This window comes from Equus quagga, chromosome 2, assembly GCF_021613505.1.
Source record: "Equus quagga isolate Etosha38 chromosome 2, UCLA_HA_Equagga_1.0, whole genome shotgun sequence".
Lineage (NCBI taxonomy): Eukaryota > Metazoa > Chordata > Mammalia > Perissodactyla > Equidae > Equus > Equus quagga.
Window position 1 is genome coordinate 47,568,499 of NC_060268.1, and position 24,804 is coordinate 47,593,302.

The 24,804-nt window shown below is 47.3% G+C and overlaps 1 protein-coding gene across 1 annotated transcript in view; it reads right to left on the reverse strand.

Annotated features, from left to right (window-relative positions):
- Positions 1-11,754: 11,754 nt before the first annotated feature.
- GNB5 (G protein subunit beta 5) overlaps positions 11,755-24,804 on the reverse strand; it is a 35,704-nt gene continuing 22,654 nt past the window's right edge. The window contains exons 6-11 of the mRNA XM_046655347.1: positions 22,524-22,667; positions 20,464-20,555; positions 18,072-18,120; positions 15,709-15,805; positions 14,618-14,784; positions 11,755-13,385 (exon numbers count right to left, since the gene is read on the reverse strand). Coding sequence (XP_046511303.1) covers positions 13,374-13,385; positions 14,618-14,784; positions 15,709-15,805; positions 18,072-18,120; positions 20,464-20,555; positions 22,524-22,667 — 561 coding nt within the window. The 3' untranslated portion in view covers positions 11,755-13,373. The remainder of the gene's footprint in view (positions 13,386-14,617; positions 14,785-15,708; positions 15,806-18,071; positions 18,121-20,463; positions 20,556-22,523; positions 22,668-24,804) is intronic.

Here is a 24,804-nt window from a genome sequence, read left to right on the forward strand (position 1 = left end):
ACCAAGTTATTATCTTTTTAATAACAATTTCTTTAAACTAAAAAAACACACAAAAACAACTCACCCATTTCACCCCTCCCCCCCCCCTCCCCCCCCCCACCGCCTAAAAGCAGGGCATAGATTTCCTGTGAGAATGGTGCTCTATTGTACCCGGAAGGGGAGAGAACACTCTCATCACTGGAGACAGGAGTCAATACCAAGATGAGTCTGTACAAACTTTACTAGAATAACCCTGATCTTCCCATTTGTTTCCCACATATATTTCCTAATCACTTTCCCACAATATACCACCCCTGGAAGGCCAAACCCCTTTCCTCTCTGGTCACTTCTCCACAATTTATCACCCTTTGTTAAAATGGTATATAAGCCTTGAATCTAACCACTTCTTTGGAGTTTTCACTTCTTTTCTATGAAGTCCCCTATAAAAACATTAACATTAAATAAAATTTGTATGTTTTTCTCCTGTTAATCTATTGTCTGCTAAATTTACAGGGCTCAGGCATAGAACCTAAGATGGCAGAAGAAAAATTCTTCCTCTCCATCACCTTGCAGGTAGATGGGCTGACTGCAGAATGGGAGGAGGGAGAGAGGGCCTTTTTATGAGCTTGTGCATCGACTAAATGGTTAAAATAAAGAATTGTACGTCTTGTATTTAAAGAGACAATAAAAAAGGAAATTGTCATCAATTCAAGTTACTCCTAAGAATAAGGGCTGATTGAATCCCAAGGAAAACCAACTAAGTTTCTTTTTTTAAAAAGATGCATATATATATTAAAACTCTGAAGATATTTAATGATTTATTGAAGGCAGAAAAATAAATTCTTAATATATTAACTCTAGAAACCTAGAAGTCCCAGGAATTAGATTTCAACAGATTTAGAAAGAATACCTTACAAAAGGTTTGAATTCTACATTCTTTGTTAAACTGGGACCTGGAGCACTTTGGGGATCATTTCGCCCTGACCCACTGCCTTGATAAATTAGTCAGCAGCTGGGGCTGGCCCCGTGGCCGAGTGGTTAAGTTCGCGCGCTCCGCTGCAGGCGGCCCAGTGTTTCGTTGGTTCGAATCCTGGGCGCGGACATGGCACTGCTCATCAGACCACGCTGAGGCGGCGTCCCACATGCCACAACTAGAAGGACCCACAACAAAGAATATACAACTATGTACCGGGGGGCTTTGGGGAGAAAAAGGAAAAAATAAAATCTTTAAAAAAAAAAAAAATTAGTCAGCAGCAGCATGTGAATTCCTGGAGAGACAGAGACTCACATGCACTCTCATCCAAATGTAGCAAATAGCACCATATTCCTGTTTAATGGAATGCAGTTTCTTCTGTAATTCTTCGGAGCAATAAGCCTTCAGCCTTCCCACTTCCCCCACTCAAAGGGGAGCCATTTGTGCCTTGGTCTTAACACCTCTGGGCACTGGTCAGCAGTTACAACCCTGGCTGAGTCATCACTGCGGGACTCCTTAAGTGAAGGAGGGTAAAGACGTCTGAGAAGGTGGGTTATGCTGTTCTGTTCTTTCACATCTCAAATTCACTCGGTTGGTCACAGTTAGGCAGGCAGAAATGGGTTAAAAACTTTAGAACTCACGATAATTTTGTGCAGAGGTAGATTAAGATTGATGCTGAAAAGCATGACAGAAGAAACCGGACCAGCAGTATCCTCTGAGAAGCTGGCAGTGTGAGTGAGAAGACACAAAAGCCATCCTACAAGGGGGAGGGAGAAGAGAAGAATTGGATTGCTTCACAATGCTCAAAACCTGAACTCGATAAGATACACAGGAGGTTCTAGACTAAACATAAGAGAACTTCCGGATTTAAAAAGTCAAAAAAATACTGAGCAACAGGCAACCTGTAATTAGGAAGATGTGATGAGTTAGGATTTGTAAGAAGTCGTCCAACACAGGGGACAGCAGGACATAGGGGACACTTTGTCACTTAGAGCAGGATTACTCATCATTTGACTCACTTCTTTGAAAAGTCAAGAGGAAAGTAGGCTCCTATATCAGGTTCTTTCCTGAGCAAAGGACCCATGCCATTTAGGAAAGTGTTAAATCATTAGATTAAAAGTTATCACCTGAGACAATACAGCAGGCCGCTCCCTTCAGAAAAATAGAGAGGGAGGGAATTAAAAGTCCAGACTGCGGCATTTAAATGGCACCTGGGAGAGGCCTGGGGGTGCCCTGTTTACTCAACTGGAGAATTCCGGCTTCTTGATGTTAAAAGATTATTCCTTACTCAATGTCGATCAGCCAAAAGATGAAAATAAAAACAATGCCCTTCTCCCCATCAATTTCCTTTATAAGTGCATAGGGTCCTTAGGAGCCAAATGCCTTATTAAGACAATGGTGCAGGTGGGGTTCTTTTTTTTTTTTAAAGATTTTATTTTTTCCTTTTTCTCCCCAAATCCCCCCGGTACATAGTTGTATATTCTTCGTTGTGGGTCCTCCTAATTGTGGCATGTGGGACACTGCCTCAGCGTGGCTTGATGAGCTGTGCCATGTCCGCGCCCAGGATTCGAACCAACGAAACACTGGGCCGCCTGCAGCGGAGCGCGCGAACTTAACCACTCGGCCACGGGGCCAGCCCCTGGGGTTCTTAAGTTCACAGGCCTTGATGGTTGAAGACCAACACACACACAGTATAAAGAAGGCAGGAGTTGATGCTAACACCTAAAACTGTTCATAACGTCGAGGTTCTGATGCAGTGCCACCTCTCCTCCACAAATGGAGCCCAGTTCAACACCACAGGCCTAATGGGAAACTGCCGACAGGAGGCTAAATCTACTGCAGCATCTTCCCGAGTTCCTTGGATTCTTTTTTTTTTTTTTTTACATCACTGGTTTTAGTAGTTTGGCTGTATTTATTCTACAACCTGCGTCACTGCAGTCCTTGCTTCAGCTCCAGTAAGGAAGAGAGGAAAGAAAAGGGGTCTAGCTCAGAACCTAAGAGGCAGGCTACCCTCTTACGGAAGGGCGGCGGGCTTTCCTTGAACGAGCTGGGTTTAGGAGCTGCAGGCCGAGGGTGTGCCGCTCTGGCCTAGACAACAGATCAACGACCTACAGCTGAAAGCCAGGGCGCTTGTCTATCTCCCAACTGAGGTCTCGGCGCATTGGATTCTAAGTTAAGGAACTCTGAGTCAGAACGACCACAGAGTGCCGGTGCACGCCCTCCAACACCTCTGGCCTCGGCCGTTTCTGAGAGGTGTCTGGGCTGGACAAGGGGATGCCTTTTCACTCTGCTGGTTTAGGCTGGTGCTCTCCGGCCTGCAGACCTGTGGCGGGGGGGCCATGAGTCTGAGTCTCTCCAAAGGTGCCTTTAACAGGCAGAGGAGAAAGAATCCATCTGACCTGGGACACGCCATTACTACCTATACCAGTACGGGCATCTCTGTAGCCTAAATCATCCAGACCTAACGTGGGCGCATCCTAAAACCCCGAGGGCGGGCAAGGAAAGGGCAAGGCCACGGAGAGCAAACCCAAGTCGTGCGCGGCTGCTTCAGACTGGGTTAAGAAGAGAGCAAGGCCGGTATCTGCCAGTCGGACTGCGCCAAGAGAGGAGACAGCCGGACTTCATACCCAACGTCCCACGGGGCCAGCCCCGCAGGGACCCGGCTCCCCGCGCCACCCAGCCATAGTGCGCCTCCAGCCAGGCGCGGTGCCGCCCCTTGAGCCATGCGCACAGGAAGTCCACCAGGCGCGCAGCCAGTCCCGGTCCACGCCGGCCTTCCACTCCTTCAGCTCCAGCTTGTAGCCCCGCTTCGGCTTTCGGTAGGTTCCCCGCGGGGGTCTCTCCAGCAGCGTCCCCGCCAAGGTCAAGAGCGCCGCTACGCGGCCCCAGCTGGGGGCGTGGCGGTCTCCGAAGATCGCCTGCGCCATCCGTGCCACCAGCCCGACGTGGTCCCCGCGGAAGCCGCGGTAGCGGGAAAGAACACGCTGGTTGCGGGGCTGTATCTGGGCGGCCATGCTGCGCAGCATGGCCACCTCGGGCGTGGCCGGCTCCCGGGCGCGGCTCTGCAGGTAGTCGATCAGCAGTAGCGCCGTGCGCTCCCTCAGCGCCTCCGCCACGGCTGGGCCTCTGCCCGCTCGACCCCCGCCTGCTTTCTAGGTCCTGCCCAGTCCGTTGTTGTTTTAGGTCTGGAGAGGAGCCTTTGACGGATTCCCACCTGCACTTGGTCCAGACTGGGAGGCGAGGCCCAGCGGCGTGCATGTGTTCATGTAGCTATCAGGGGCAGAGACTCTTTCGGGGTTATTAGTCAGCTCTCCACTGGTGGCTCCCTTGCGAGGATTATCAGCATCTCCGATTGGACCGAAGCATCCAGGTGTGTGTTGGAGATAGCTTTCTTTGGGCCTGGCCTATGTGGCAGGAAACAGGCTAAGTTTCGTTTAGGCTGCTAGAGTGCCAATATTGGCTTTATTCACTCATATTTATTCAGAGCCTATGATAGATGCTAGGCCTCCCCCTCTTAGCACTGGAGATGTAATGGAGAATAAGACATATAGTCCCTGCTCTCAAGGACTCTACAGTCTAATACTGGGACAAAGAAACAGACCATCATGGTAGAGTTTATCACTATATTAGGAGAAGTTGAGGGAGTTTCAGCTTTATGATAGCGGTTGCTTCCTAGGGCTGCCATTCTTACATTGCTTAGAGTTCTCTTTTTCCTGGCCAGTCCCTCAATACTCCAATCTCCTGTTACAGTTAATACTTCTTATAGTAATCTTTCGCTGTTTATGTTACACTATGGCTTCTTTCTCCTGATTGGACCCAGAATGATACGTAATTGGTACCAGTAGCAGAATTCCTTGGGGTTCAGTGGTCTGAAGCATGTTGAAATATCCTGCCCCGGGTGAAAGATGAGTTGCTTTATCTTGTATCACCTCCAAGAAAAAAGAGGCACAATGCTTGATAGGTCATTTTGGATTTTGGAGGCAACATACACCACAATTGTGTGACTTCAGCCCGTATACAGGCTGGTGGCTGGGGGAGCAGAACAAGAGAAGGCCCTGCAGCACGTCCAGGCTGCTACACAAGTTGCTCCACCACGTGGGTCTTATGATCCAACAGATCCAATGGTACTGGAAGTGTCAAACAGAGAGGCTGTATGGAGCCTCTAGCAAGCACCAATAGGAGAATTACAGTACAGACCTCTAGGATTTTTAAGCAAATCTGTCCTTTTCTACATATCACTATTCTCCTTTAGAGAAGCAGGCACTGAATGCCTAACCATGGGACATCAGGTGAGCATGCAGCTTGAGTTCTCATTATGATATCGATATTGTCTGACCTCCCTAGTTATAAGGTTGGGTGTGCGCAGCAGCAATCTCTCATCAAGTGGAAATGGTATATAAGGGGCTGAACTCAGGCAGGTCTATTAGGTACAAGTAAATTGCATGAGCAGATGGCTCAGGCTCCTGCAACACCAACTCCTGTGGCATTGCCTCCTCCCTTATCCCATGCCTATGGGCTCCAGGGGGTTGCTTATGACAGTTGACTGATGGAGAAAAACTCCAGCCTGGATTATAGATGGGTCTATGTGATATGCTAGTATCACATGAAAGTGGACAGCTGTAGCATTCCAGCCCCACTCAGGGATGACTGTGAAGACAGTGGTGAAGGAAAATCCTCCCAGTGGGCAAAAATTCAAGCTGGATATTTGATTGTCCACTATGTCTGGGGTGAGAGAGGGCCAGAGTACAGATCTACATTGATTCATGGGCAGTTGCTGATGGTTTTGCTGGATGGTCAGAGCCTTGAAAGGAAGAGGATTGGAAGATTGGTGACAAGGAAATCTTAGAAAGAGGTATGTGGCTGGACCCCTCTGAACGGGCACAGACTCTTGCCCGGGTCCCGCCCCGGCGGAGTCCAGGTTCCTGAGGGATGGACGGCGTCGGTGCAATGAGGGGAAAATAAAGGGGACGTGAGACTTGGGTTGGTGTTAGCAAGTCCGACTTTACTGTGCACAAGTGTCATTTATATATTTTTCAGGATTAGTACAGAAATGGTTCTACAAATATTCTCAGAGAGATAAGGAAGTAAAAAAATCGAGCACAAGAATATTTATTAGCATTCCATTCTATATAGCATAAGGTTAATGGTAGTCTTCTCTGCAATTAACTAGTGTTTGTTGTCTCTAAGCTAAAGGAGATAGGTACCTAGGTGTCTGTTGTAATTCATGGTAAAGTTAAATCAAAGAGAGAAGGTCCAGGCCTCCGGACAGGACAGCAGTCCGTCTGGTTACATCCTGGTGGAGCCATCCCTGCCTCCCTCAATCATTTACGCCATTAGTGTAGATGGTTAATGGGAACAAAAGCGACTCCAGGGTGTCTTATCCCCAGGGCTATCTGCATTCCCAGCGGGCAGTTAAACATCTTTACATTTTTGCGCCCTTTAGGGGGTGAAAGCATTCCTTTGTCTTTTAGATTGTGGAGCTAACAGTCCCTTAAGCACTCTGCCAGAGAAAGTATCATTTTGTTAGTAAAGTAAAGGGCTGAAAAGCTAAGCTAAACTATATATCTTCAAGAATAAAAAACAGAAATAAGTATAGACATAACCTTGATAGAAAGCATGCATATAATTCAGAAAATATCAGGGGTGTCGGCCGGCCATTCTTCACCGAAGGGCTTTCTTGCACCCCTTGGCCCTTCTCATCAATTATTTATTATTTATTGCTTTTAGGAGAAAACCTCTATAACATTTTAACAGAAAGCAGAAGGGCAAGAATAATATGTAGCTACTTCTTGATCATCCAATTAACCAGCAAACTTAGAAGGACGATGCAAATATATTTAGACAACTGGAGGGAGAAGGAAACATTAACCAGATGGAGGCCATAAACCTAATTCGACATCTTATCTGGGCAGGATTCCTTTCTGATTGTCTCAAATGGGACTGTGTGCTCCTCCAATAATTAACTGAAAAATATCTTGATAGTTACCTGCAGGTGGTCACATTCTCTTACTATATTTAATTTTCCCGGGAGGTAGTGCCTCCCAAGCAGCCAACCAAAGGAGTGAAAACTGGAGGTTAAGAAAGGAAAAGGAATGAAGGGCAATTAGAAGCAGCACAGGTTTCAGAACTATGTGAGGGGCTGGCCAGTTATTCTTCACCAAGGGGCGACCCTGCACCCCTCGGCGTTAATCGGCTGGACCCTGTCAAACAGCCGATCAAATGATGTAGCCACGGCTCCCAGCAGACTGTGAAGATACTCATGTAACATGTGAATGCCCCCAAATGGCAACCACTGCAGAGGAGCCTCTTAACAATCAGATGGACAAAATTCGGTGCCCTGTGGATGTCAGAGAGCTTCTTTAGCCAGCTACTGCATCTCTTGCTCTGTGGGCCCATGAACAAAGTGGCCATGGCAGGAGAGAGGATGTGACAACTATGGAATTCTCCCTACAAAGGCTGAGCTGGCTAACGCTACTGCTGGGGGCCTGACTTGCCAATGCCAGTGGTTCCTTTCTACGAGCCAAATGAATTTTGTCAGACGGGAATATAAAACTGTGTACATCACATTCCCATTTGGACTCATTTTGACATCTTATGCGTTCCCTCATTAATTACTAAGTTAAATAAACGTTTTGACATATGTCTATATTTTATTTGCAAGAGTGTCATGATTTTACCTTTTTGAACATTATATTTTAGCAGCAAGCACAGTTTTTTCTTAGATTTGGAGTAGCTTGGGGGTGAGCGGTAAATCCTCTGGCCCTGCCATTGGTTGACTCTTAATAATTATCAGTTGAACTAAATAACAAATCGATAAATTAACCTCCACTCAGAATTTGCCATCCACACGATGCAAGGTGGCAGTTTGCAGTCAGACTTGGTTAAAATTCTGGGTCTGCCACTTAGAAGCTGTGCAACCAGGAGCAATTTACTCACCTCTCCCAGCCTCAATTTCTCCGCCTAAAAAATGGAGGTAATATACTGTCTGCATCAGAGAGCTGTTAGGAAGATTATATGAGTGAGTGTATGCCAAGTGCTAGCACGGTGCCTGGCACACAGTGAAGGCTCTTTACAGAGCAGCTTTTATTGTTGGTATGAACTAACCAGGGTTACCTTGCCCACTTGTCCCACTTTTAACCAAAAACCAAAGTGCGACATTTTGGTAAGCCTTGCCTATATGGTTTCTGGGGTTTTGTTTGTTTGTTTGCTCTTTAATACTGACAATAGCTAGAGACTGCCTGCTGTTTTTTTCCATGTATACTTTAACAACTTTACTGCAATATAATTCACCCTTTTAAAGTCTATAGTTCAGTGCTTTTTAGTATATTCACATCACTACTAATTCCATTACCTCAAAGGAAATCCCGTACCCATTAGCAGTCACTCCCCATTCGTCCCACCCCGGCCCTAAGTAACCACTAATCTACTTTCTGTCTCTGTGGGTTTGCCTATTCTGGATATTTCAGATAAATGGAATCATACACTATGTGGTCCTTGTGTCTGGCTTCTTTCACTTAGCATAATGTTTTCAAGGTTCATCCGTGTTGTAGTATGAATCAGTACTTCATTCCTTTTTATTTCCAAATAATATCCCCTTGTATGGATAGACCACATTTTGTTCATCCGTTGTCACTTTGTTCCACTTTGGGCTGTTATGAACATTTGTGTTCAAGTTTCTGTGTGGACATGTCTTCATTTCTCTTGGGTACAGACCTGGTTGGGGGAGGCCGCCGGTTATTGGGGAGCCCAGACAGCTTGGAAACAGTGGCCCCTGCTTCATGGTTCCTGGTTTATGACAAAGTTAAGTGTTCACCAGTGGTGTGTTGGTTAGATAACCTTGGGGTCAAAGACAGGCACGTGCTGTTGTCACACACCACACTTACATGTAGTCATTCATGTTTATTTATGTGGTTAAATTAACTGAAGCATCATTCCTGGTCCCATCTCCTCACTAGAGGGTTTGTATCCTTTTTACAATGATACAGACATATTAATTTCATTTCTTTCACCAGAAATAGCCATAAGTCAGCCCGCTGTGGAGACTGACAGTCCTGAAGGCCAGTCAAGCTCCGGTGCACAGAGACAAGGGGATTCCCTGAGAGGTTTCCCCAACTTACTCCCTCATTGGAGCTCCTGGCCCACCTCCGTCCTGCCCAGTCCAAACCTTCAGGGGAGGGGCCTTAAGGATCTGTATTTGTAACCTGTTGTTGATTTGGATGATTTTTCTCAGCAGAAAGTTTGGGAAATGCAGCTCTACAAATCCCTGCTCAGTCAGCTCTCCTGGGCTGGAGGAGAAGCCAGCTGGCAGCAATGAGGCCCCAACCCCAAGCCCAGCTAATCTCATCTATCAGCTGGGTTTACCCCAGGATCCCAGGGTGCTCCTTCGAACCATTTTCAGTGGTTCACAGGCCCCAGTTGGTCTCTAGCCTTTCCCACTGCCTCTCTGGGACCTCCAAAATTGCTTGTGGTCACCCCAAAGCCTCCTGTGAGGGCCTCTCCTCCAGCCCCTCCTCTAGCACCCTCGTCTCTTCCTCCTCCTTTTCCAAAAGGCCTGAATGGCCTCAGGGAGGTTTGAGGTTTCACACAGGGGTGCATGAAAAGGGCTCATTAACCCAGATCAGCTGACTTCAAAGAATGGTCCTCACCCTGGGGGTCCCTGAGACCCTTTCAGGGGGTCCTCCAAGGTCAAAACTATTTTCATAATACCTTTTTTTTTTTGCATATATGGCTTTTTAAACTCTCATTCTCTCAGGAGTTTCCCAAAGGCTTCTCATGTGTGGTGAAAGTATCACCAATGGAACGTGTGCTTCTGTATTCTTGTGTTTTACAATTTTTCTCAGTTTTTTTTTTTTTTTAGGAAGATTAGCCCTGAGCTAACTACTGCCAATCCTCCTCTTTTTGCTGAGGAAGACTGGCTCTGAGCGAACATCCATGCCCATCTTCCTCTACTTTATACATGGGATGCCTACCACAGCATGGCTTTTGCCAAGTGGTGCCATGTCCACACCCGGGATCCGAACCAGCGAACCCCAGGGCATCGAGAAGCAGAACACGCGAACTTAACCGCTGTGCCACCGGGCCAGCCCCACAATTTTTCTCAGTTTTAATTTCTAATACAATACATACTGATACCCACATAAACAAAAAGCTCTTTGGGGTCCTCAACAATTTTTAAGAGTATAGAGGGATCCTAAGACCAAAAACTTTGAGAACCACTGGCCAAGATGAATCTTCAATTGATGATAATTACTAATTTGATACATGAGTGGGGACTGCTTGCAGGGTGGGGAGATGGGGAGAGAAGAACCAAACAAGGGGAAGGGGAATGGGGAGAAGGGAGGAGGAGGAAGGGACAAGGAGATGGGAGAGGAGGAGATGGGGGCAGAGAGAGAGAAGGGAGAGGAAGGGACCAGGAAAGGGAGGAGGGGACGGAACGGGGATGGAGGGAGGAAGCAGAGCAATAACCCTTGTTGAAGATGCACCAGAAGCCGAGGTAGGCACTTGACATGCTTTAGTCACGTGCTATGACCCACTTCATAGATGAGGACACTGAGGCGGAGAGACATTTAGATATTACTTATCCCGTAAAAGTGACAGAGCTGGGTTTCAACCTAGGTGCACATCCTTTGGCACCATGCCGTGCCCCCTTCTGACTTACAGATGAGTCCTAGTGTCAGTGATGCCACCTTCTAGGCAGCTGGCCAAGCAGCTATGAGCCCAGGATGCAAAGGCCTTGACAGCCTTCTGCTGCCTTTAAGCCACTTACGATCCAGGGAAGGTGTGGAGGGGGTCACGGGAGGGGAAGAGGGAAGTGGACATGGAGCCCCTGCCTCTGGCTCATTCTGGAACAGGGCCGGCAGCTGGGCCCCACTTCCGTGAAGCCTGCCGCCCGCTCCAAAGCAGCCGCCTTGGTTTCAGTTCACAGGGATTTCCCGTAAACACCCGTCAGCACATGCATCCTTACCTGACCACCCTCCTGCCTAACCGTTCTCTTCTCTGGCTGGGGAGGGGCTGAACAGGGCTGTGCACACCTGGGGGCACACCCTTTTGGCCCCTTCACAACTGGCTTGGTAGATTTGCCCCCAACTTCTTTAAAGAAAAAGCTGATTAAAAAACTCCACTCAGCATTATTTTCAATATGCAAAATACAATTTATTACCTGGAATTTTCCCTGGAGTCCCCAAACAAGTATTTCATCAATAAATCCTAAAGAACACCACTGCGAGAGGAAAGACTTACAGGGGCGGTGGCTTCCTGCCACGGGGGCGAGTGAGTGTTGCAGGGAATACTTGCGGATGGCCTTTAAAGTCACCTTTTTGATTGTAAAGTTATGGGCTATTCTGCACATATACTGAAGATGCTCTACGCCTCCCAAACATGTAACCTTGAATTGCTTCCCTTGAGTCTAGGTGACTTTTCCTTTGCCCTGTCCTCCTTCATTCTGGGAGGCCCAGCTCAGAGTGCAAAGACACCTAAGGGTCTGTGGGAGAGAGGGAAGGCCATACCCTAACTAGGAGACTAGGGGCAAACTCGGGAACGTTCTGGGAGCAGAGCTCCAGAATTCCATGGGACACACTCTGGGGCCAGACCCCTTGAGCAGCTGGCAGGAGCTGGGGAGACCCTGTGCCCATCTCCCTGAGCACCTGCCCAGACTGGAATCTACCAGGGAAGCGGGGAGAAGGGGCTGAAAGATGGTCCCTCTGGACCAGGCTCTCTCCCTCCCTCTGGGCTCTTCCGAGACAGCAGGGGCCTTTTCTTTTTCTCTCTCTATATCCTCAGTAAATGTTTGATTGGCAAATGACTGAATATAACCATTATGTTTATTTAAAAAGAATTGATGGAAAAACTGGCCAGGCTGAATTTTGACTGACTGGTCCATTATGATACCTGAAAAGTAGTTTTGAGGGTGGGCCTCGTACAGCCACTGATGTTTACAGGAGCGCCAGGTGCAGGCCTGTCCCATGGCTGTGCCAGGCTCCAGCGCTGGAAGGGCCTCTCCGAGCAGCGGGGCCTCAGGCTGGGCCCGCAAAGCCAGAACTGCCACCAGGAGAAGGGGCAGGCTGGAGCAGGGCTGAGAGAGGAGACCGGACGATCCAGGGGACTGAGCACACACAGCCCTCGGGCACTACAAGGACCTGGCCTGTCAGACCCTAGGCCACCCACAGGGCTAGCCTCTCCCAGGAATGATTTTTGGTGTCTCAGGTGACCTTTTATTCCCCTAAGTAATGCATGCCATCATGATAAATGAGGAGTTTTCTAAAACAAAGAATAAGCCTCGACACCTTAAACAAAAAAACAAAAAAATGAAGAGACCCTGTAACAAAAGCATTTGGTATCTTCCAGAAGGAACTGCTGAATTTCAAATAGAGACAAGATATTTTTTATGTTATTTTTTTCTCAATATAAGAGAAGCAAAGACATTATCATTTTGAGACCTATCAGTTAATTTGTGTATGTAATCACATTAGCAATGCAATAAATATGAGTATACTTTATATGGACGAGATCCACTTTAGCCTGAGTGGATACTACCAATCCTAATACGTCTACTGCTAATAATAGGTTTTTAAATAAAGCTACTGTCTGTGTTCCCACACAGAACAGTTTTGGTTGCTCTGAGAAGCATTTGCGTCACAAACAGCATTCAGCTTTTCCCTCAAATGAAAGAAAATATCCTGTTCCAGTGAAACAGCGATACCTCACATCATCACATAATTCATAAACCAAACATCCCGTGCATCTTACGCGTATCTCTGCTTCATTTATAAAAGGTCACATAGATGAAAATATTTTATCTGAAAAATGACAGTTGAATGTAAGACTGAAAAAAGATACTTTCACAATAAAAACACATTTTTTAAAAAGTGATTTTGTCCAATTGCATTTGGAATTGGAATTTTCTACTATCAGAACCCAATTAACACAGCCCTCCTCATACAGTCCATTAAGATCAGCAATTCTAGAGGAAGGTTCCAGAAGTCACAGTGAGCACTTAGAGTATGCGCTGCCGAAGCAAGCACAGTGCGCACTTAGAAAAAGCAGATTTTAAAGTGCTCTGAAAACAAATTTGATTCAAGGAAATAATAGGGGATGTATTAAACGCTGAATTCTATTGGTAACAGTATGAACTGAGACTAGTATAATTTAGAATAACCTTAAAAACGGATAAATTTTAAAAAGTGTTCAAAATGACAAACACTGTACTTGCAGGTGTTCTGGTGCTGAAGGCTCCCCCTGGACCCTTTCTAGGGGCGGTAGCTGTAATAGTAATATGGAGACGCCAAGTGAACCTGCAGCCTTGAGTTTCTCCTCTAAGCTAAGTTGCAGTAAACCCTCAGATCCTCTAGAAGTAAGTTCTAGTTACATGGGACGATTTCAGATTCTATCCTCAGGTACCTATGTGTACTTTCTGAGAAGACGATCAAGCCCAGACCTGCAAAGACACAAACAGAAAATTTTTAGTCCCTTAGGAGTTAAGGACCTGTCAAACCCGAGTTTAACGAGATAACATCAAAGTCTATGATACACACACACTCACATGTGTTGGAGGAATAACACTTTACTCCTGGCAACTCAAAGGTGCTTCTTTGGACCTGACTCCCCCCTCCCTCAGTTAATCTTCTGAAGGGCATCTGTGGCCTCCTTACTAGGACTGGTAACTCTTAGATTGACTCCAGAAACCATCAGGACCCACACAGTTCACTAGGTACATGAACAGGACTTTACTAATTTAGGATACTCTTGCCCAGGAAGATGAAGTCACAAATAACTTTGTTTCAGCAACTTCACAAAATCCTTTGATCTATTTATCCTAAGACTGGACCACTCAACCACCCTCTTTAGAGAAGACACTCACTTCTCAGGACAACACAGAGCATCAAATGACGGGTTGGCCCTTGAAGACTTTCTTTGAAGTCTTCTCCCTTCCCTCACCCCGTGTCCAGCAATCTTAAGCTAGTATGCCACAAATCTGTCCAATCCTACTTAATCCTCCATCAAAAGACTTGCTTTCAACCAGACCCCGAGGCCTCACAAACATCTGCCTCGCTGTCCCCTTCTGAGATGCTCTGAAGACTGTCACGTTTGTGATCCTCCACGCTGAGGTATGCAGTAAACATGGCTTTGCTTTAGGAACAGGCTATTTTGGTGGTATTTCTGGGGAGCCAACATTCTTTGAGAATCTGATGAAAGCCATGAAGATACTTTTCCTGGAAAAATGCGTGCACACACACACACACAATTTGGCACATAACTTCAGAGCCTTCATGGGTCTCCTGAAGCCCCCTGTTGGTCTCACAGGGGTCTGTGATCACAGAATAAGACCCGTGCACTACTAGGAGGTGAGACTGGCAATCTGGTTTGTCAAAGGCTAGAATCACAAGAATCAGACTTTTAGGGTCAAAAGGAACCTTTTGGATCACGTAGCCCAATTATTCCCTCAACAACCTGCTGGTACACAGTTGTTTAATCCACGCTGGAACACCCGCGCTGATGGGGGGACTCATGACTTGCCCAGGCAACGTATTCCTTCTGTGGCCACGGGCAGAGCTGGGATTAGAGCTGTTTAGCTGACCAGGCCCATCCTGGCTACTCTGACCCCTCTGCTTTCTGGAAGGCCAATCACTCCTCCTCTCACACACGGAGTAAAACAGAAAACCTTCTTACTCTTAGGGTATGATCCCACGATCCTGAGCAAAACGCAGTCCCATCAGGGGAAACTCGGAGAGTACTAACGCGGTTTTCATGACCAAACAGGATGGAGACTCGGGATCCCTTGAGAACATCCCAGACGTTGATGGTATAATCGTTGTATCCAGCAAATAGCAGGCGCCCTCGAAGCCGGAGGATATGATGGTTACTGAACCAGTTCCTCCCTTCCTGTTTTTCTTTGTGTCAATGTCACTCATTCACTCGCTCACTCACTCACTCACACATTCATTCATTTGTGATTAGTTCCCCTATGTTCCAGGCACTGTGCTTTGCCCTGGAGATTCAAAGAGGGGAAAGCACGGTCGCCACCCCCTGTGGAGGGTGGTGGTGGGCAGGCAGACACACAAATCACTGTAGCACCGTGTGGTAAGGGCGATCATGGAAGTGCTCAGGCGTGTGTGAAGTGCTATGTGATCACAGAGGCAGGGGGATCAAGGAGGGCTCTGCAGAGGAAGCAATATCTGAGTTGGCTCCTGAGGGCTGAGCAGGCGTTTGCCATGCAGAGAAGGGAGGGGAAGGCTGTTCCAGGCAGCAGTAGCAGCATGCACGCACAAAGGCACAGATGCAGAATGAGGGGGGGTGTCTGGGGAAACTGAACGGTCCAGTGACCCAGTGTAACTAGCAGCCTCCCCAGCTGTGAGGGCAGAGGTGCCATAAGCTTCAGGGCATCGAGACAGGGACTCTTGCTTCACCCCCTCCACCTCTGAAAACAGACCCTTTTCAGGGTTGACGAGGAGAATCGGAGGCAGGGGAGGAAATGCCTAAAGGGACTGCAGATGTGAAGTTTCGCTACATCGCTGTCTTGAAGCACAGCATCAGGTGGGCACAGCCTTCACTTCCCCTGAGGTGAGTGGGGCAGGGGGAGGCAGCTGCGGGCAGGGTGAAGTGGGGGGTCAAGAAGCAAGGGGAGGAAAACTTGTGCAAAGGTTGACTATTTAGCATGTGGGCCCCCAGGAAGTTTAGCTGAGGGGAAGCTGGACAGAGAGCTGGGTTTCATCCAGGCCCTGTTTTACAGCCCTGGGGACGTTGCTGAAATAAAATCTTACCACTGAGGGAGAAGTCCACGCTGGAGGCTCCAAATATGATACTCTCTTTGGAATAGATGGCGACCTCCCTGTCTGCGCGGAGGTCGTAGAGGCGACACTGGGGTGCACACAGAGAGACAAGGAAGCACTTACTTCTGGCTCCAGTTTGGTGAAGCGATGACCATAGGGCTATAGGCAAGTGCTGGTGGCCGGTGTAGTTCGAAGGATAAAGGAAAACCTCTAGTTTTCTCTCCTAGTCTTTTCTCCCTCAATCCCGATTCATATTAATCTTCAGGGATCAATGAAGATTCAAAAGAACCGTGAGTACAGATTTCTTCAAGTACAAAAAAAAGAACGAAACCCCTCTTTTTTTCTCATAAAGGATACATGTTCATTGTAGAAAGTTCAGAAAAACTCAGAAATGCATAAAGAAGGAAATAAAAGTCACCCCAAATCCTAGAGGTATTTACTAACATGTGGGCTATTTCCTTCGTCTTATTTCTATTTTATGTGTGTGTATATTTAAATGGGGTAGATGTGTCATTATTACTTCTATTAACATTATGAGTATTTTCTCATATCCCTAAATAATCTTCAAAAAAACATGATTAACTTGGTTGCTGAATATTCCTCTTGTGGCTACATCAGAATCTATTTAGCCATATGCTAAGTGTGGTGTTGTGGGTTTTTTTTGTTGCTGAGGAAGATTTGCCCTGAGCTAACATTTGCTGCCAATTTTCCTCTTTTTTTTTTTTGTATGTGAGCCGCCACCTCAACACAGCCACTGACAGACATGTGGTGTAGGTTCATGCCTGGGAACTGAATCCAGGCTGCTGAAGCAAAGTGTGCCGAACTTACACTAGGCCACCAGGGCTGACCCCTGTTAAGTGTTTTGATTGTGTCTAATTGTGTCTAATTTTTCTCTTTTATGAATAAAATTATGATAACCATTCTTATGTAAAAATCCTTATACCTCTATATCTCTGATATTTTCCTTAGAATAGCTAAGGAATAGAATTCTTAGGATAGAATTGTTTCCAAGAAATAGCATGACTGGATCAAAGGGTAGGGATGTTTTAAAAGCTCTTGATTCATATCACAAAACTGCTGTCCAGAAGGGTGGTACCAAGGCTGCTTTACTGCACCAGCTCCATCACTCAGCACTTCCCTGCTAATCCAAGAGGCAAAGGAGTGTCTGATCACTTAAATTTGCATTTCTTGGATTACAGGTAACTTTGAAAACATTTTCAGGTGTTTATTTGCCATTTTGGATTCATTGCTCTGCAAAGAGTCTGTATTTTTATCATTTGTTTTTAATTGAAGTGTTTACCTTATTGATGATATGATATGATATGAACCCCACTCATATACTAAAGGATTTCAATTTGGTCTGTCATATACGTGGCAAGAATTTTTCTGAAATGTATGGTCTTATATTTTGTTATGTATTTTTTGACATACAGAAGTTTTAAATTTTATTATCAAAACTCTCAATCTATTCGTTTGTAATTTCTCCCACAGTAGCAAATCAGGATGAAATCCACTATTTAGTAAGGTATTTGATATTTTTGGGGCACATAAGGTATTTTTTTCCTCTTGAGAAGTCAGTCAACATAATTTAGCAATTAGTATCAAAAGCCTTAAAACTATTTTTAACTCAGTAAGTTCATGTCTGAGAATTCTAAGGAAGTAATAGGAGAGGTACCAAATTTTTTAAAGATTGGCACCTGAGCTAACAACCGTTGCCAATCTTCTTTTTCTTTTTTTCTGCTTTTTCTCCCTAAATCCCCCCAGTAGATAGCTGTATATTTTAGTTGTGGGTCCTTCTAGTTGTGGCATGTGGGACGCCACCTCAGCATGGCCTGATGAGTGGCGCCATGTCTGTGCCCAGGATCCGAACTGGTGAAACCCTGGGCCACCAAAGTGGAGTATGCGAACTTAACCACTCACACGGGGCCTGCCCCTATAGCAGCATTTTTAACAGAAAAAGAAAACCCTTAGAAAAAACCCTAAGTGTCCAAAAATTGAAGACTGGTTGAATAAATTATGGCCTGTCCATAACATGGAAAATTTTTCAATTGTTAAGAAAATACGATGTAGAAAAATGTTTATTGGCATGGGAAAATGTTCACAATCTATTGCTAGGCGAAAAAAGCAAATTATAAAGCATTTTGTTTAAAAAGAAAAAAGACAAAGGAATTCACCCAATTGTGATTTTTCTTGGGTAGAGAGATTAAGGTAATTTAATTTTTTTCCTAAGTTTTTTTCATTAAATACATATTACTTCCGTAATCAGAAAAAAAAAGTTATTTTTAAAAAAGTAAAATTAAGTCAGCACATCTCTCTTTCAACTAGGAAGAGCCCTCAATAACTTAGAAACATACCGTAGCATCATCTGATCCTGAGGCAAAGGCATCTCCACTCGGGTAGTATCTGAGAGAGAGAGTTTGGGGAGAAAGCACTTTAATTGATGGTGGTGATACCCCATCCTGCATGCCCATCAGAACTGCCTGGGAAGGCTGCCCTGTGCTAGGCCCTCGGAATCAGAATCTCCACCTCTAAGGACACAAGGACCACTAGTTACAGAGCAAAGAAAGGGAGGCTCATCCGACAGGCCCATTGGTCTCTAGTTTTCTTCCCTGTAAGTATGGGACACTGACACTGGCCTTGCAGAGTGTTGGCGAGGAGGAAATGCGATACTATGTGCATCTGCGCCAGGCATGGAACCCGGGGCAGGCCCCTGTAACCGTACTTTCCCTTGATCACAGATCCCATTCCACAGACTTAGCTCAGGGATAAGACAGTGGTTATAGACACAGACACTGGGATCAGATACACACAGCCATGTGCAGATCTCTGCACTGCACACTGACTACACGTGATACTTTTGCCAAGTGACTTCACCTTGCCCAGCCTCAGTTTCCTCATCTGACAATGAAGATGACAATGCATGTTTCCTGTCATAAAGACTGAGTAAGACAGATATATGCAAAGAACTTGGTGCGGTGCCAAATAAAAAGCATTCACTAACTGATGATTTCTCCTGTTACAGTCATTCTCTTCCCGAGAATCAGGCTTCCTGGAGAGAGGGAAGCCCAAGTTGAGACCTGACAGAATAACAGACATTAGAGGAATAGGCTTCAGGTAGATAGAGCAGCTCAGGTGAGAGAACGTGAATCTTGATGCTGTATTTCACAAACATAGAGGGGTTTAATTTATTTTTGTGCTTTATATTCTATCCTGTATCTTAATAACTTCATTTACTATCTGTAGTAATTTCTGGAATGATTTCCTTTGATTTTCTAGGTAAGTGCTGCACATTTGCAAAAAGTGATAGCATTTTTCCTTTTTCCTTACCCCACATTTGAGGGCGGGGAGCTGGACAATTCTTACTAGTATTTCTACTACCAAAGTACATAAGTATGTTTATTTTGTTCTTGCTTTTAAGGGGAACAAGTCTAGCGTTTCCCACTGAGTATAGTGATTTTTTGGGTGATTACACTTTCTATACTGTCTAGACAGTGTCGCTTTCCAAATTTGAATGTCAAGTCCTGACCTCTCTCTTGGGATCTGGTTCACAGATCCTGCTACTCCTTGACATCTCCATTTGGTTGTCTAGCAGGCATCTCAAACTTGCCCAAAACAGAGCTCCAGAATCCACATGCAACCACTGCCCCCTACCTGCACTGCCTCCAGTCTTCCCTGTCTTAGAAAATGGATCACTGCTTACTGCCCCTTATAAAAAATGTGGCTTCCCTAGGTTCAGGGTTCTCTTCCTATAATGCAACCCCTTGCATGGCAGGTGTCATTTGGCCCTTTGCATGACACCCTGTGGAACTGGGGCTCAGGTAACCAGCACAAAAATGCTGGTACCCTGGCTGTTGCCACTGCTATGAGTAATAAATTGTCCTTCATCTCTAACCCAGGAGTCTCATGTCTTCTACCAGCATCCATGAAACTGTGGCAGCCTAACTTGTTAGCTTGCAGCTAGCATAAAATCTCAGACCCTTTCTAATTCTCGACATTTGTGTCCTTTAGTTCCAGCCACCAGCATTTCTTTCTTGAACTTACACAACAACCTTCAACTGGAGGTCATACTTCCATTCTTGCTCCCCTACAAACTATTCTCCATACAGCAGCCAGAGATCTTTCAGAGGCAAAACAGAGATCATGTTAGCCACCTCCCCAACTCAAAACTCTCCAGCTAGCCTTTTGTTAGGTCCCTTAACATCTCATCTTCCCCCAGCTCTTTGCAAGCCTGGCTCTTTCATCATCCTGGCCTCAATTTAAATGTCACCTTCTCAGACAGGCCTTCCTTGACCATTTTAAATAATAACCCACCCCATCTCCCTATTTATTTTTTTATAGCACTTACCAGCATCTTAAATCAAACTGTACATTTGTTTATTTGTGTTTTGTCTCGGTTGTCTCCTGCAGGAGAGTAGAGACTTTATCTATCTTGTTCACAGCTGTATTCCCAGTTCCTGGAATAATGTCCAGCATATAAGTACTCAATAAATATTTGTTGAATGAATGAATGAGAAATACTGACTTGATTTAGAGAGGACAATAGCAATTGCTCCTGGTGCAATTAAGTTAAAATTCTCCAAGAGATCTGGAGTGCTCTTCAGTCCCACCACAAATCAGCCCGTCTTGCTGGGGAGGCCTCTCTCAGCCAAGTAAACTGAGCCAGGACGTGGTTCCTGGGCTAAGCATGACCCTAGGCCAGAGAACGCAGGAGAACAGAGAAGTAACGTGACAGTTCTACTCACTGACCGGACACTGTTGATGTCAGACTCGTGTGTTTCAAAGGCCTGCACGCACTGGCCAGAGCGCATGTCCCACACCATGGCTTTCTTGTCACATCCCTACAAATGCAAAGTTACCCAGAGTTATGGCCACAGCAAGGACTGTCTACACCGACCTGAGTTCCAGTCATGTCACAGAGACCGTTAATTTTCCATTAGAAAATGGCTGACAACATGCTTCTCTGGGACTAGCTTCACCTAAGGCCACTTTCCTCAACCGATTAGCCCTTAGGAAGGCCAGAACTGGGTCTTAGGGTGGGGGGGAGCAGGGAAAGGCACCCAATGTGTCTCCACAGCCTCCTGCCCACCCTCCTCCTGGGCACTTCCCTTCTCTTCATTTTTCTCTTTCCTTCCTCCCTCCTCTTTATCTCTGCTTCCCTAAGCCCAGATGGGAAGGCAGGCAGACAGAAGGGTGCACAGTGGGAGCCCCCAGCTTTGTCTCAGGTGTTTGGGGCCGCCCTGAGCAAAGGTGGAGAGCCAGGTGTCCCTGGGCCACCTGCATCCCCAGCAGCGTGCCAGCTGGGACTCGGCAGACTAGGAGCTAGTCAGGCCCTGCCAGCAGTTAGCTGGGTGGCTTAGACAAGTCACCTCCCTGGGCTTCCGCCTCACCTTGTAAAGGAAACACTCTGGGCTGCCAACACGACCCAGAGAACACTAAACAGGAGCTTTCACGTTATACTGTCATGGTTCCAGGGGCATTCTGACAAATTCCTGCAGAGTAGTCCTGTCACCAAGCTTGGGCAGTATAATGTGGACTTTCAGTAGGCCAATAGAAAAGGGAGTGGCTTCAAACTGGTGTCCAAGTTACTGGTTTCAGCTCAGCAAAGGGTCGGGTGAAGGACCATAACTGGATCTCAGGAGGACCCGCTGCGGGGGTTCAGGACTCTGCCTATCTTTACTGAGAATGTGGCCAAAGGAATCGAGAGCGTCTTCAAATCTTTAGAAGACACTAGAGCAGATGGAGTTTAGTGCTCTGAAACAGACAATATAATCTACAATCCCATCAGTGCAGCTGAGGAGGGATAAATACAGTTACACAAAGACACAGGAATGAGACATAGACAGATGGGGCCAAATACCCAAGAAGAAAATCGGGGGTCCCTGTCGATTAGAGGCCACCCAGCCCTCATCTTATGCCCAGGACTAAAAGGCAGGCAGGTCAGAGCAAAGGGCCCTTTCTTTCTTCCAGCTGTGAAAGCCATTGACGGCTTGTGTACCCCCATCCTCTCTCACCAGTGCCTCCTGACCAAAGTGCGAGAGGACCCGGGGTCAGGGCAGCCAGCTCAGTTCTCCATTCTTACTGGCAGCTGTCCGCAGAAATACTCGCCCTCCCATTGGCATAACACAGTGTAAGCTCGTCCATCTACTGCTTATAATATCCTGGGGAAGGTGGGGGGCAAGTACTAGTGTGCATTATGCCAAATTTAGAGATGGTGAAATTTAGAAGCTATAGAAAAGCCAGGACCCAGGTCCTGGGTCCTGACTCCTCGTCTGCTGCTCCTCTGTGCCTTGTCTGTCCTACTCTGAGCCTTCAAATATGCTGTTCTCTGTGCCCTGGGGTGGGAGGGGGATGGCAACTGCAGGGGTGGGGTGGGAGAGTATCCCATAAGCCCCAAGCCCTGATCACAGCACAGCGTTGCCTCACCTCAGCAGCCACCTGACCAGCCCAGTGATCTTGTGGCTGTCTCTAATGCTCTCAGATGTAACTCTACTATTTGACATTTTTAAATGTGGCAGATATGCATCTTGAGTCACAGTATTCACAGCAGGAGAACATTCCAGATCCCTCGGTAGACTGCTGAATGTCAGCAGCAGAACTGGAGATCCTCACAGGCCAGCACTGTAACTGCCCACCAAGTACCGCCAATGCTGCAGGAGCTGAGGTTGCAGTAGCTGTGGGAGCTGAGGACAATTCTGGCTGCCCTTTCTATGGAAGTGTCCAGTCTAGTCCCATGAATTGACAAGAATTGACACCATAAGCCCCTCTAGTGGACAAAGGACGCCTAGAGATTTCCCTTGGCTCTTTACCCCAGACACGAAGGTGTTTCCCGTTTCCGAGGGGGCCAGGTCCAAGCAGAGCACGTCGGCCCCATGTCCGTGGAAGCTCTGAAGCAGCTGCCCGCTCTCCACGTCCCACAGGGCACACGTCCCATCGCCGCTCGCCGTCAGGATCTGCCCGCAGAAAAGGACAGGAGGGATGCTGAGCTTATTATGCCTTCTGTCAGGGGCAGTCAGTCAGATGCTTAAACTTCCACCAGGAAAAGGAGGCTCAGTAAACACGCATGCAGACATCCACCTCGCTAAATCTGATGTAAGCTCAGAAACATTTCTCCCGTACTGAGAAAAAAGAGTTCATTTTCAACACCCTCACTGTCCTTGAGCTGTGTGTTTATGTGCCTGTCCTCCAGAGAACGAAATCCGGGAGGCCTGCCCATACTGCAGGGCTCTAGGCCTGCCCAGCACGTAGCACCTAGTCCATGAACACCTGCTGAACAGAACCTCGAGCAGACAAGCAGCCAAGCCCACTGTCGTGCTTCTCAGACATTAACGTGCATCCCGGTCACCCGGCTGCCTCCTAATATAGAGTTGGGGATGGCAGAGGGGCTGAGATTTTACAGTTCTCACCAACTCCCAGGTGACATCGACCCTGCTCACTGGACCCCACCCGGTGCAGTAAGGATCGAGGCAGCACTTTGTCAGACACCTTCTCTCATTGCTGCTTTGCCCCAGAGGCTCCCGGGGCCACCAAGAGGTGCTGACACTCATGCATGCGCAGGTTCAACAAGCATTTGCTGTGTGCTGACGACATCCAGGCGCTCTGCTAGGCCTTGGGGTTTGCAGAAAGACTGTGTCTTGGTCTCTGCTCTCCTGGAGCTCAGTTTAACAGGACAGGCGGCACGAACTGAAACCAGCCTAATCTACTCTGTCCTCATGTTCAACATTCTGGGACCAGACACACTTGGCCAGTGCTGTGTGATACAACACTGAGACCAAGCGAAAACGGCCTCGCCGCTGCCCCCGGAAATACCTGCTCCTGCAACAAGACTGTACACAACTTCCTTATCAAGACTAATGGCTTGCTCATCAAGACCCTCACCTCGCTCGGCTCACCAATCCAAAGCTATTACGTCATAACCAGTTTCCCGCTTTGAAAGACCCACCTTAAAATCACCCAGCCTGACAGCCTCCAGGTACCCTGCCCTAATTTCTCCATTTTGAGAGACTATGGAGGTGCTGTCAAGTTGGGGGGGTCTCCCTTTCTGCAGTAGGTCCAGAGAACTTAGCATTACTGGAAGGCGAGTTTTTCTGCCGGTCCCCCAGACGTGAAGGATCACTTAGGACAGACAGCGTGAGAAGCGCTGAGACACAGGCAGGCCCTTGGGAGGGTCTCCCCTAGGCTCTGGCAACGTCTGGGCTGGTCTTAGAGGATGAGGGAGAGCTGGCCCAGGCAGGGGAGCGGTGGGGAGGGCACCGCGGGTGAAGGTGTCCTCCGCACTGAGCGGACGGGGTGCCTGCATGAGAGCGAGGACTTTAGCCTGTAGGCAAGAGGGAGCTGTGGAAACTTCTGACCGGGAGAATGGTAAGAGCAAGGGTATATTTTAGGGAAATCTGTCTGAGGTCAGTGTGGTTCCCGCTCAGCAGCCTCTGTAGAGCTTACAAGTACAAAGTCTGGCCCACACAGGGAGAGGAACTCTGGGGAGCCTTGGGAAAGGCGTCGGGGCAGACTCGGGTTTTAAGTTTTGTCACTGCCAGTGTCTGTGAGGATTGGGCTCTGGCTGAGCATACCTTTGTGGGGTTGGGAGAAAGGCAGCGGGGACCCAGGGCTCATGGCCTCATAGACCCAGCTGACTGTATCGCAGAGCCCTGGAGCCAGCTTGGTCCTCAGCAGCTTTGGGGGGGATCCACAAAGGTTAGCCCTGGATAGCAGAGCCTCCCTCTACCCCACCTTCTGGCTGCTCCCAGGGTGTGGATGAGGTGATAAGACGGTGCAGGAAGTGGCTCTGGTGGTGCAAGGGACCACACCAGAGAGCCCTCTGTGGGTGGTGATTACTGATGGCCCAGGAGAGAAAACAGGAACCAGGCCTTAAAAACTGCTAGCATTCACTGCACCCAGGGACCGCGCTGCCCCTCCAATTTCCACGTGCTGGCTCTTCTCCCTCCACCCCTCTCCCCCTCCTTCTGTTCTCTTCCCTTCTCTCTTGCATGCCAGGCCTAGTGCTTATAAAGAATCTCCTTTCTCTGCAGGGATGGAACACAAAGGAGGGGAATCTGCTCCCACCCTGGCCTTGCGCCCGCCGGCTGCCAGGCA